Source organism: Stenella coeruleoalba (assembly GCF_951394435.1).
Source record: "Stenella coeruleoalba genome assembly, chromosome: 8".
Lineage (NCBI taxonomy): Eukaryota > Metazoa > Chordata > Mammalia > Artiodactyla > Delphinidae > Stenella > Stenella coeruleoalba.
The window spans coordinates 54,379,866-54,393,220 of NC_137154.1; the positions used below are offsets into that span (position 1 = coordinate 54,379,866).

A 13,355-nucleotide genomic window follows, 5' to 3' on the forward strand; every position below is an offset into this window, starting at 1 on the left:
GGGGCTGCACCAGTTATGCTTGTTGTTGTTGTTGTTGTTTTTAATTATTTACTTTTAAAATTATAAAAAGAATGCATGTCTGTTATAGGAAATCCAGAAAATATAGGAAACCATGCAGAGGATAATAAACCTCTCCTAAACTCCTGCATATTCTCCCAGGTTGCTGTTCACCCCTTCCCTGTTTTGGGCCATCTGGGTTAATGGGGCAGCTCCTCTGTTCCGGACAGCAGGACATTGTCCCCTCAAGGCCCCACCCCCTCTCCATGTCTTCCATTTCTGCCCTTTGCTCTCCCTGCACCCTCCCCCACCACTGGCAGCTCTTTTAACATCTTTGATGGCTCTTTTGTTTGTAGGTTACCTTGCAAAACCTGTGCTGGTGTTTTGTGGGCGCATATTTTCAATTTATGGAAATGGTATTTTGTCATAGATCCCATTCTGCTTCTCATGTTCACATTTGGCACTCTGCCTTTAAGACCCCAACCTTTCTCCTAACATTTAAATAAGGAGCCACAGCTGTGTCCTAGCACCTGCTCTATTGCACAGAGTAGATGCTTAATCTTCTTGAAATGAACTATTGCATACATTTTAGACATAATTGGAGTCCGGCTGTATTGCCTTTTCAAATGTAACAAGCAGGCACTAGCATTTTCCCTGCAGTAGGAATTCCTTTACAGTGTTTTCTTCAATGGCTGCTTGAGATGCAACATTAGCTTTTAAAACCAGTTCTCTGTTGCTAGACGTTTAGGTGATTGCTAGTTTTACATTGTTATAAATAATGTTACTCGTCCAGAATTATGTCAAAAGACATAGGAACTTTTAACACTTCTGAAAAGAATTGCTGGATTTCTGGACAGCTAATTTTTGAAGATGGGGCTATGAAGGCCAAGGGGAATTTGAGTGACAAAATGGTGTGGTTCAGTGGGACAGACGTTGGCCTGGGAGCCGGAGACCTGGGTTGGCTCTGTTGTGTGGCCTGCTGTGTGACCTTAGCAGTTCTCTTGACCTCTCTGAATCTCAGAAATCTCCCCTATCAGGTGAAGGATTTAGACTGGCTGGGGAACGTGAGCTGGGAGTTCTTTCCACATTGCTTCCAGGCTGGCAGGCTGTTACCAGGCCCTGGATGGAGGCAACACAGCGGATGCGCTGGTGGACTTCACAGGTGGGGTTTCCGAGCCCATCGACTTGACCGAGGGTGACTTTGCCAGTGATGAGGCCAAGAGGAACCAGCTCTTTGAGCGCGTGTTGAAAGTGCACAGCCGGGGAGGCCTCATCAGTGCTTCCATCAAGGTGAGAACACAGAACCGAGCCCCAGAGGCGGCCCCTCCCCTTCACTGACCCTGATTGGGGTGGGAGGTGACTGGCTTTTCAGGGAGAGCCCCTGCCCAGGTTGGATCACAAATCCAGACCCTCAGCCTCATGGAGGGGAGCAGTTAGAGGCTGCAGCCCCTCCCCAGTGCTGGACAGCACAAGCCTCGGGCCCCCTGCCCTAACCTTACACTACGAAAGGCCTTGCCCACACTGTTCAACTAGCGTCCCCCTTTCCCAGCCCTTTCATAACGGAGTGATAGGTCCTTTGGCCAAGGTTTAAGGCATCACAGTTGCGAGGCGATGGGAAGGGCGAGGGAGCCCCTACTGCCTGCTGGCACAGGCCTGGGCTCTTCAAGACGATCGTCTCATTTCATTGACTGCTCACGTTTTGGGTGGGAAAGTTGGGACTCAGTGAAGGCAGAATTTGAACCCAGGTTTGGCTGACCCAGTGGTATGTTGATAAAAGACTGGAAAATTTAAAAGCCCTGGTTTGCTGACTTCTGTGGTGTAAATACTCCCACCGTGGTTGATTTCAGGCTAACGTTTTAACAACCAGATTGCAAAACTGAGCCAGTGCTAGTCGACTCCAACACAGCCCTGGGCCGATCCCACTGCAGGTCCCTTCCTTTATCCACCACTACTGTTCCCCGGCTTTGTAAGGGGCTGTGAATGCGGAGGTCAGTCCCTAACCTCAGAGGAATGATGTCTCCCCTTTGTGCGGGGCTGCCATTCCCTCCCCGTCCTGTAGGGGGTGGTGTGGCCTCTGGCTCCAGGTGGAGCCTGCCCTGCCCTGCCCTGCCTCTGAGCAACTGTGTCCCACAGGCAGTGACAGCGGCAGACATGGAGGCCCGGCTGGCGTGTGGCCTCGTGAAGGGCCATGCGTATGCCATCACTGATGTGCGCAAGGTGCGCCTGGGCCGTGGCCTGCTGGCCTTCTTCAAGTCAGAGAAGCTGGACATGATCCGCCTGCGCAACCCCTGGGGCGAGCGGGAGTGGAACGGGCCCTGGAGTGACACGTGAGGCCCGGGGCTTGGGCAAGGACAGGGGGCAGGCACCGGGAAGACCCCAGGTGGGTGGGCCGGGGTACGAGGGCTTGGGCAAGGACAGGGTGGACTTCCCGGAGGAGGTGGCACCAGGGCTGGGCCTTAAAGGATTTGGGGGGAGGATGACATTAGGAGAAGACTTACTTGGGAGCAGGCATGTGTGTGGGGGGATAGATTCAGCATGGGCAGAGGTCTGGAGGTGGGATGAGCTGATTCCTATAGGGGATGTAGAGACCAGTCTTGGCGCTTGAGTGGGGAGGAAAGCAGGGAGGGAGGCCACCAAGGGTGGGAATGGGGGTGACTGCCCTGTGCTTGGTTAATGGCCCTGGTGAGGCCAGGAGAGGAGCAGAGCCTAGGCCCCCAGTGAAGGAGCTCCCTTCACTGAGGGTCAGTCCCCCCACTTGCCCCAAGCCTGCAGCTTTGCTCCCAGACCTCCGGATCCCCGGCATGGTGGCAGCCCACGGTTGCCTGAGAGAGTGGGCAGACAGTACTTCCTGGAGAGGGGTCTGGGCATGGCCCTGGGTGCCCCCAACTACACCCACACTGATGGAGGCCTAGTGCTGAGCTGTCCCTCATGCCTCCTAACCCTTGCCAGAGTGGCCCTGGGGGCGTCCCTCTGATACTCCTCTCTCTTCCCTCCCCTGTGCTCACATCCCAGCTCAGAGGAGTGGCAGAAAGTAAGCAAGAGTGAGCGGGAGAAGTTGGGTGTGACTGTGCAGGATGACGGCGAGTTCTGGTGAGTGTGCTCTTGCCCTGGGCGGATGTCCAGGGCTGAGAGGGGAGCCTCCTGTGTGCCGGGCAGGAGGCGCTGGACAGGGAGGCGGGAGCCAGGGCTCTAAAAATGCCCCACCATCAACTTGCCGTGTGGCCTCGGATAAGCCACTGCATCTTTTTGGGCCTGTTTGCTCCTCTGTAAAGTGAATTGGGCAGAATGGACCCCTTCGTCCCCATAGCCTCCACTGCCCATGTCAGGGGACCCTGGGCTGCTCTGGTACCCGGGCTGAGCCCTCGGCAAGTAGGCCAGGGTACCAGCAGGTGGGGAATTGACCAGAGGGCAGAGGGCCTGCTGGCAGCCTGATGCCGAGAGCAGGTAGGAAGAGGAGAGGCCCTTTGGAGGAGCTAAGACTCAGGGTGCAGAGGAGCCCTTGGGCGAGGACAGAGACCCAGCCCAGAGGCAAGAGAGCACACTTGGGTTTGGGATGGGAAGAGTGAGTTCAGGGAGGTGAGGAGGTGAGCTTGGAGGATGGCAACAGCCTTGCTTAAAGAGCATGATAGTGACTCCTGCCTTCATTCACTCCTGCATTCATTCATTCGGCATTCATTCATTCTGCATTTAGCCCTGCTTGCCAGGCTCAGTGTCTTTCTTCAGCAGGACACTTGATTTGGAGACTGAACCATTTCCTGGAGGGATACAGGGTACCCTGTGTGTGGGAGATGTTGTGAGGGCCCCAGGCAGATCCAGAGGCAGATGGCAGTGATCCTGGAGGTCCCCTCCTGCAGGTGTCAGGGGACCCGCTGCAGGAGGCCCCCCAGGCCTTTTGGTCTGAGATCCACTTTGCCCAGTCTGGCTCAGGGGCCAGTCGAATTAAAACATAGCAGTAGAAAACCCTCATCAGGAAAGGGCTTCCTCCTAAGGCCTTTCTCAGATATGTTCACCCTTGATGCGCATATGTGCATATTCTCGTATATGTGCACACTTGAAGGTGGGTGGGCACTCCCCTTCCCCCCGCCCAGGCTCCTGCAGGTGTCGCAGTATCCTGGCCACTGCAGCTCGCCTACCAAGGGGTTTCCACCACTAGCTGTGGATGACAATGGATGGAAACTGTAGAGGGCTGTACACATTAGTTATTCATACTATTAATAATTGTAACGGCCAGCCTTTGGCAACTCCTGTCTGCTGGAAGTTGTATTACGTGCTTTTATTGTTATTGCATTGCTTAATTCCTGCACTGACTCTGAGGGAGGCAGCTGTCATTAGATTTATTCCCGTTTTACAAAGCAGGAGACTGAGGCCAAAAGAGATGTGAAGGGTCCGTGTGATGCCGTGTCCACACTTGCTGTGTAGGCCGTGGCGCAGAGCATGTGGGGCGAGTGGGCAGGCTGGTGGGCGAGGTGGGGTGGGGAGACCGGCGGCTCAGCCCCTTGCCACGCCCAGGATGACCTTTGAGGACATGTGCCGATACTTCACGGACATCATCAAGTGCCGTCTGATCAACACGTCTTACCTGAGCATCCACAAGACGTGGGAGGAGGCCCGGCTGTGCGGCGCCTGGACGCGGCACGAGGACCCGCTGCACAACCGCAGCGGGGGCTGCATCAACCACAAGGACACCTTCTTCCAGAACCCGCAGGTGGGCCTCCTTGGGGATCCCCCCCGCCCCCACCCCTTGAGCAACTGTGGGGCCCTCGGCGCCGTCCTGCCACGGACTCCGGCACGACCTCGGGTACATCCCTGTACCTCCGTGGGGTTCGGTGCGCCGTTTGTACAGCGGGGTTGGATGGGCGTGTCTGGGAGGTCCTGTCACCCGCAACCTCACAATATGACCTGCAGGCTCTGAGGACTAATGAGCGCCCTGATAAGAGTTACGGGGACATTGTATTTAGAGGCTGAGCTGGGGCCTCAAACCCCTTGTTTTCACACATGGTGCTGCTCCTTCTGGGGAGACTTGGCCAGGCTGGCTCCCCACGGGACTCCTCCCCTGCGGCCTCCTCGGTCATGACCCTGGCACCCGCCTGGTCCTCACGCCCGGTGTGCCCTCATTGAGCACCAGCTGCATGCAGGCTCGGAGCTGAGCATCCATCGTTTCCCCGAGTCCTCCCACCCCACGTGCGGGGTGGACACTGCCAGCCCATCTCACAGATGAGGGACTGAGGCTCGGAGAGGTGACGTGATTTGCCCAAGTTCACACAGCTGAGCTCTGGGCCGAGCTTCGGGAGCCGTTTTCGGTGTGGTCTCACCGTGCGCCCCTCTTCCTCTGCTGCACCCGCAGTACATCTTTGATGTCAAAAAGCCAGAAGATGAAGTGCTGATCTGCATCCAGCAACGGCCCAAACAGTCCACCCGCCGGGATGGCAAGGGTGAAAATCTGGCCATTGGCTTTGACATCTACAAGGTGAGGCCAGCTGGGACCCCTGCTCTGGGTAAGGAGAGTTTGGGCTGCCTGGGCCTGGGGGAGAACACTCTAGAGCACTTTGGTCTCTGACATCACCCCTGTCCCCCTGGCCACATTGGATGATGCCATGGTTGTGCTGTGACACAGGTCCTGTTTCGATCCCCACAGAGGCCCAGCCTGCCTCGGATTGGTCCCACTGGAGCTCTCAGCCTGATTTCTTCTTGCCCAGACCCACAGGCTGTTTGGACGGGGAAGGGGACGATTGCTGGTGGTCGGGCCTAGGCTCTGGGGGGCCCCCCACGGCTTCCTCCCTCAGGGCTCTGGCTCCCCTGAGTTGGAAGCCTTGCTGGGCACTGGGAAGAAGCATCCTGGGCAGAGCCAGGAGGGCTTCCCCCTGGCCACTCCCCTGGCCTGGGCCCCGAGGCCTTCCACACGTTGTGACGCCCCGTGTGTGATGACACGCAGCGTAGCGGGGCGCCGTGGGCCTGCCAGACTCCAAGAACCTAATGAAACCAAGTGCATGTGCTGGGCCCACGGCTTGAGTCGAGGCCCTTGCATTTGATGTGCTGGTCGTATCATAACCGTTTGTTCACGTCAGCATGTTGGAACATTCACTGCGTGCTGACGTTGTGACTTTGACGTGACATGACCTTCGCTGATGTGACTATAGCTTATCATGGCACTTATTCCAGGAATTGTCCAGCATGTCCCGGCAGCTGGTGATGTCATTTCATGGACACATGCTGTGTCCTGCGCAGATAGTGATACTTGATTCTGTTGTGATGTCAGAAACCCCGCAGACATTGTCACCAGGGGGATTCCCATTGCCACCCCTCTCAGTAGCTTTATGAGATATAATTCACATACCATATGACTCGCTCACTTAAAGTGTATTTGTAGAGTTGTGCGGCCATCACCACAGTCAATTTGAGGCCACTTCCATCACCCCAAAAAGAAACCCCGCACCCTTTAGCCGCCACCACCCAGTTGCATCCACCTCCCTCCCCGCCAGCCCTAGGCAGACAGATTCTCATGTACTTCTGACTCTGTAGATACGCCTCTTCCGGCAACGAGGGGGAGATGTGGGGTGCGGGGTGGGGTGAGGGGCGCTGTGTGACCCGATGTCTCTGCCCCCGTCAGGTGGAGGAGAACCGCCAGTACCGTATGCACAGCCTGCAGCACAGGACCGCCAGCTCCATCTACATCAACTCCCGCAGTGTCTTCCTGCGCACGGAGCAGCCCGAGGGCCGCTACGTCATCATCCCCACCACCTTCGAGCCAGGACACACTGGCGAGTTCCTGCTCCGAGTCTTCACTGATGTGCCCTCCAACTGCCGGTGCGTGGGGACTGGCTGGGGGCCTGGGTTGGCAGGGCCTAGGTCCACACCAGGCTGGCCCGCAATCTGCAGCCCAGAGATCTTCAGTGTCGTCCTCAGCCATGGAGCCTGGGCCTCCAGCCTCCCTGGCCTGACATTAGCATCCATCCCCTTTCTTCCCCTTCCTCTCCTCCCCTGTCCCAGCCTCTCTTGGCCACACGAAGGAGCAGCTGCTCACGTGTGCAGAGCGCTTCACAGTTTACAAAGAAGCTTTCACTCAGCTCATTTGCTCTTCCTGAACCCTGGGGTGGGGGGAGGCCTGACCCCTTCATTTTATAGATCAGAACTGGGGATCGACGTTGGCTGGGGGTGGTTTCTGAGTCCGTGCCACCAGTGGCAGAGTCCGGCTAGGTGGACCCTGAAACCACCCCCATCCCTGCTGCAGTGCAGACCTGGGCGTCCCACACTGCCCTCCCACCTTGCTAGGCAGCCCAGAGTCGGTGCTCCCTGCCCACGTCCCAGACTGGGGGGGCAGCTTGTGGAATTAGCGGACCTCGGTCCCGCCAGTCTGTGCTGTGTTGGGCAAGCCCCTTCCCCCAGCGATCCTGATGCTTCCTAATCCGTAAAATGGGCAGAGTGGCAGTCACTTATCTCCCAGGGCTGTGTGAGGATTAGAGACAATACCTGTAACATCCCAGCAGAGTGCTTGGCACACAGTAATGCTCGGTACCTTGCTTTTCCCTTGGGAGAGGAGGGGGCACCCTTGGGTAGGGATGGGGCAGCGGGAAGCTTATGGGGCTTTGTTTGCCCGAGACAAGCATTGTCTGGACTAAACGCTGCTCTTGACCCCCGCCCCACTCTTCTCGAATCCCCTGACCTTCCGTCTTCCTGGACCCTCTCCATCACCTCCCGCCCCTTCTCCTCTGCCCCGCATCAGGGAGCTATGCCTGGATGAGCCTCCTCACTCCTGCTGGAGCTCCCTGTGCGGCTACCCCCAGCAGGTGACCCAGGTGCATGTCCTGGGGGCCGCCGGTCTCAAGGACTCCCCAACAGGTGAGCTTGCCTGGAGAAAACCCCCAGCCCTCCTCCCCTCCCAAGCCACAGACACAGCCTCCAGAGCTCTCCTGCTCTCACTCATTGAATGAGCAAACCCATCCTGACATCCACTTTGGGCCCAGCCCTGGGATGAAGCTGGGCGTATAGAGAACACGCTCTGCCTCCTGCCCTCGGGCGGCTTCCAGTGTGCCAGGGCAGTCAGCCGCAGGGACAGGCAGCTAGGAGGGAGGGCTCAGGGAAGGCTTTTTGGAGGGGGGGGGCCTTTCTCCAGGCTAAGGAGGTATTAAGGCGTGAAGCCTGGTGAAGGAAGGTAGGGGAGAAAGGTGCTCCGGGCGGGGGGAGCAGCTTGGGTAAAGGTCTGGAGACCAGAGATTACCAGTGTGCCCCCTCCTGTCTCTGGAAGTTAGGGAGCTGGCCAGGCTCTGGTCTCCCTTCTCCTGAATACACGAGCCCAGGCTTCTGTCTCATCCGGGGCCTGTCCCAGCCCCACCCTCACCCCGTTGCCCACTCCCTCTTTCTAGGGGCTAACTCGTACGTGATCATCGAGAGTGAGGGGGACAAAGTCCGCTCGGCCGTGCAGAAAGGCACCTCGACGCCTGAGTATGATGTGAAAGGCATCTTCTACCGCAAGAAGCCAAGCCAGCCCATCACTGTGCAGGTGACCCACCTGTCTGGGGTCCCTCCTGGGCCCCCCGCCTCATGCTTCCGCACTCAGAGTGGCTGGGCCCAGCGTGGCAGGGCCTTTGACAGGGACCCAGGAACACTGGGTTCTGGTTCCCACTCTGTCCCTGGCATGGTGTGGCCTAGGGAATTCTCTTGCCTGCCCCTCCCGGTGCCCCAGAGTCCCCTCTGTGGGGTGGGATGAGTTGGGTTAGCTGTAGGGATTGTGGGACACAGCAGGGTCAGACTGCTGGCCAGGGACAGTGGGCATCTCTGCCAGTCTTGCCCCAAAGCCTTGGGAGTTGTTCCTTAAATTTCCCTGGTGGCAGATGGTAGGAGTGACTATTGCCTGAGAGCAGGGGATTAGAAAGCCAGGGTCCTGGGCACGGGCTTCCTTCCCCTCTCAGGCCAAGGGGGCCACAGTTCTGAGCTCATTGGCAGGAAGCCCTCTGTCCCTGGGGTCCAGGCCAGCATCTCTCCCGGTGAGAAACCATCTGTAAACAAACGCTCGGGTATCCTGGGGGAGCTACTATAGGGTTTCCAAGTTTTTTAACACTGAGTCCTTCCGGATCAAATCACAGACCCATAGATGTTTGGGCTGGAAGGACCCTTAGGAGCCATTGATCCAAACCTCATGTTGAAGATGGGGAAACCAGAGCAGGGGGTGTATCACTTGTCCAAGGTCACCCAAGGTCAACAGCAGAGCTAATAATGACAGATTTAACTGTATACATGGAGGGGAGCTTTGACATATGGGAGGAAGCCTGAGGCTCTGGCAGGGGCATGGCCTTGCCCAAGGTCCACGGTGAGGCAGATGCAGGGCTCCTTTTCCTCAGCCCACCTTGCGTCACAGGAAGGGGAGTCAAGGCTCTGCCGCCGCTGTCAGCAGCCCTCAGACCCATAGTCCTTGTCTTGGAGATGGCCCCCAACCATCCTCTGTCTCCTTCCAGATCTGGAACTACCGAGTCCTGAAGGATGAGTTTCTGGGCCAGGTGCACCTGAAGGCCAGCTCGGACGACCTCCAGGCCCTGCACACCCTCCACCTCCGAGACCGCAACAGCCAGCAGCCCAGCGACCTGCCGGGCACCGTTGCTGTGCGCATCCTCAGCAGTGCCTCCCTCACGGCCATCTGACGCCTGCCCGTCTACCTGCACCCACAGTTCTCACCACCATCCGCATGTCCCCAGCCAGGCCAGGGACTAACCTGGGAGCCGGGACACTGGCGTCCTTTTCCCAGCTTTTCCACTGACTTGCTGTGTGACCTTGGGAGGTCTCTGTCCCTCTCAAAGACACTTGCCTCAGCGTCCCGAGGACCCCAAAGCATTCCCTTCTCATAGAGGAGTCGTCTTGCCTGAGATTTAAAATAGCCCTCCCTACCCCAACTGCCACCATGGCTAAGGGACTCTATCCGTTGAAAACCTTCTCCCAAGGCCCTGCTGTCTGCCAGCGGAGTGCCAAGAAGATGTCACTTGTTTACACACAAACTACCACATCCCCAAGGCCCACTCCTGCCCCTTGTGTCCCAGACCTGCCCCAGTGTCCAAGACTTGCTTTCTTTGTCACCTACATCTGGTTTTCTAGCCACCTTGAAAGGACTCTTGGCTCTTGGGTTCCTGCCCAGGCTAGAATTTGGGACATGTCCAGGTGACATCTGTCCATTCTCGAATCCCATCCACTCACCCGCCCATCAGGTATTAATTCAAAGGAGATTCGCCAAATGAATAAACGATGCCCATGAGACCCCATGTGGAGCCGGGCCTCTCCTCGCAGCTCTGGGAGACCTGGCGTCCGTCCTGGGCCTCGCCTCTGCTCTCAGGTCCTCTCAGATACAGACGCCCAGAGGAGCTGCAGCCACCTTCTCCTTCTACGTTCTGATTGCATTCCCAGCCTCTGGTTTAGGGTCCCTGGAGAGGGGGTGGAGAGGAAGGGCGTCCTGCCTCCACTGCCCTGACGCGGGAAGGAGTGTGTCTGATGTAGTGGGCCAGGCGGGGAGAGACCTGAGAGGAGGCACCCCCCTCTGCTGCAAGACCTGGGCTTTTCCCGGGAGCAGGGACTCTGCAGTGGTGGTCTCAGGCCCGCTGACATCAGTTTGCACATTGGGCTTGACAGGAGATGGTAAATCCATTGTCTGACCAGAGGCCCTTCCACCAACATTCCCCTCAAAGCGTAGCCGAGGAGACATCACCCTCTTGCTGCCTGGACCAAAACTCTCCTTTTAGTCCTCAACGTTTTATATTCTTTCCGTTTTAACTCTCAATTTTAACCAGGGGTTTTTAAAGGAAAACTGAAAGGCAGAACCCTTTTTTCTTCTTAAGCTCCAGTTCCTGTGATCCTCTGATTTTATTTTGATCTGCTTGGGGAGGGACGTGGCGAGGTCATACCTTCTCAGAGGAGGTCTGGAGGTGGATGAAGAAGATGGGGGTTTGTACCTGGATGTTTTACAAGCCAGCACCTACTGCGTTCTTGGAGAGTGTTGGCGCTGTGACCATCTTTGGATCTCCCTGTGCCCTTCTCAGGCTCCAGACCAGGTGTTGTCAGTGAAAAAGTCCAGTTGGTTCAAGATCAGGAATTCCTGTGGCCTTGCTGGGAATTCCTTTGGGGAACCTGCCTTTTCAGCTCCAGATCTGGCTCTGGGGTGCAGTGACCTGGCTGGATATGCTGGATTCTTGACCCCTCGCTCTGGCTGGCTCTGCTCCTGTGTCCTGGCCCTGGGTCACGGGAGGGGCCAGGAACTGAATGACAAGGAGGACAAAAGGATTCCTTCTCGAAAAGCTGGGACTTCTCCTCAAGAACCCGAACCTAGGGTGAGGACTTTGCGTGTGACCAGGAGCAAGTTGCTTAAACCTCCTGTGCCTCGATTTCCCCCTCTGCAAAGTGGGGCCAGTGATTATCGTTTGTCAGCACTCTTCCTAGCAAGTGCTGTATAAGGGCAAAACAATACCCTTTCTCTATGTATCTTTGTATCCGTACAGACTATATACAGTCATGTAATCACCACTTCTCAGTGTCTGTTTGAAAGGAAGACTCCTGAGTTGGGTGGAGTGTCGAGGGCCGGATAAGCCAGCTTGGGGCCTCTGGGGCCGACACACGGGTCTTTGCTCAGCCATGTCCACCTGGGCTACGGGGGCAAACCAGGACCAGCTGGAGACCTGTGTGGGCTTTAGCCTGGGGGCTGGGCATTTTGTCAGAACTGGTTCAGACAGCCCTGCCCTTGCTCCCTGCCCCTCTTGGTTGGCTCCTGGCTGTGTGGGGATCCTGGTCCCCCGGAGGCCCTGGGGACTGGGCAGGTGAGGATGGAGCTCTTTCAGGCTGGGACTGGAGGGTGAGTGGGGAGAGCAGCCGCTCTGTTTGCCTGGTGCACCCGGCAGCCCACAGGGGCCTCAAGTCCCCATTTGCAGATGGGTGGGGCCCCTGCTGCACAGCACCCCGAGCTGGGCTGCGTTCTCCTCAGGGCTGAGCGCAGGGTCAGGGGAGTGGAGACCTGTTCCGTTCTCAGAATAAATGTTACCACAATTCCAGAAAGGCCTTCCTGTGTCTGTCTGTCCCTCTGGGGATATGGGACAATGAAGGGAATGTTTCCCAGGCCTGGGTGACTGTCTGTTTAGAGAGCCACGTGAAGGAGTTACAGCTGAAGCTGGACCCCGATGGCTGGTGGGACCGTGCTGGCATCATTCGGCTGTCCCTTCACCTGGCCTTTTCCCAAGTCCCGTCCCAGGCACGGGGGTGGGGGAAGCAGCCACAGTGCCTGCTCCGGGGCAGCGTACAGACTGGTGGGGAAGACATGCAGAGAACCAGTGGCGAGGCAATGTGGGACTACTGGGTGTTCCCTGAGCCTGCTGGGGGCAGGAAGGCCTCGCCCTGAGCCAGTTGTGGAATAGAGGGGGGCAGCCGCATGAAGGGCAGCCGAAAAGGAGAGGGGCTTATGGGGGTACAGGTGGATGTAGGGGATCAGAGTGGAGGCTGTTGAGGGGGAGATGATGGCAACTCGAGCCAGAAAGGCGGGGGTGGCGGGGAGGAGAAACCAGAGAGATTTCAGAGGTAGAGTGGACAGAGCTTGGTGGCTGGGTTGGGAGTGGGGAGTGAGGGAAGAGTAAACGCACTAAGACCAAGATTTCCTCATAAGACTGAGGGAAGGATGTGCTGAGCGATGTGCCCGCCCTAGCGTAGTGCCTGGCCACTGTTGGGTGCTGAGCAGCTGTGCAGCACCTGGAGGGGACCACACACCCCCGCGCCACTCCCACCCATCCTTCGCAGCTCAGACCTGCACTCTGCCGGGGGCACCATTTCCTCTTCGGGCCTCAGCTCTCCATCTGTGTGAGGCTGACACCACTCGCCCCCCCAGTCTGGCCGGCTCAGCAAGAGATGATGAGAGGGGTGGTAGGTATCGAGTGCGGACGGCAGGTGGGAGTCCAGCAGTGGGGACTGTTCAGGAGCAACTCCGGTCATGGGCACCCAGCCAAGCACACGCCAGCACCCAGGGGTCTTCAGGGGTCAGGATCGTCGGGTCAGAGGGAGCCCCAGCCTCGGCACAGCCTGGGTCCCAGCGCCGTCGCTTCCCACCCGCTGCTCCAGGCGGAGGCCGGATGCTCAGCCTTGCCCTCCAGGGGGCGCCGTCGGGCAGCTGTGCCCGGGAGGTGGCGCAGTTGGGCCATTGGTCCCTCCCTGGGTCCCCCACCCCATCCTTTGGGTGGCAGCCAGGTGGCCCCTTCCCTGCAGGCACAACCCAGTTACAGAGACTCCAAAAGAGTACCTCCCTCCGCCCTGGCCAAACCTGTCCCAGAGAGGCCTGCGTGGCTGGAGCTGCTGCCAGGGTCGCTGCAGGCGAAGGGCCACGACGTGCAAGGGCCAGGTCTCAACAG

General features: G+C 57.8%; 1 protein-coding gene across 2 annotated transcripts in view; it reads left to right on the forward strand.

Moving 5' to 3' along the window:
- Window positions 1-12,026, forward strand: part of CAPN5 (calpain 5) — a 52,796-nt gene extending 40,770 nt beyond the window's left edge. For both annotated transcript variants that reach the window (XM_079928093.1, XM_079928094.1), the window contains exons 5-13: window positions 1,095-1,287; window positions 2,131-2,324; window positions 3,010-3,087; window positions 4,507-4,702; window positions 5,342-5,464; window positions 6,605-6,801; window positions 7,718-7,833; window positions 8,358-8,494; window positions 9,447-12,026. In XM_079928093.1, coding sequence (XP_079784219.1) covers window positions 1,095-1,287; window positions 2,131-2,324; window positions 3,010-3,087; window positions 4,507-4,702; window positions 5,342-5,464; window positions 6,605-6,801; window positions 7,718-7,833; window positions 8,358-8,494; window positions 9,447-9,629 — 1,417 coding nt within the window. In that variant the 3' untranslated portion in view covers window positions 9,630-12,026. The remainder of the gene's footprint in view (window positions 1-1,094; window positions 1,288-2,130; window positions 2,325-3,009; window positions 3,088-4,506; window positions 4,703-5,341; window positions 5,465-6,604; window positions 6,802-7,717; window positions 7,834-8,357; window positions 8,495-9,446) is intronic.
- Window positions 12,027-13,355: the final 1,329 nt, after the last annotated feature.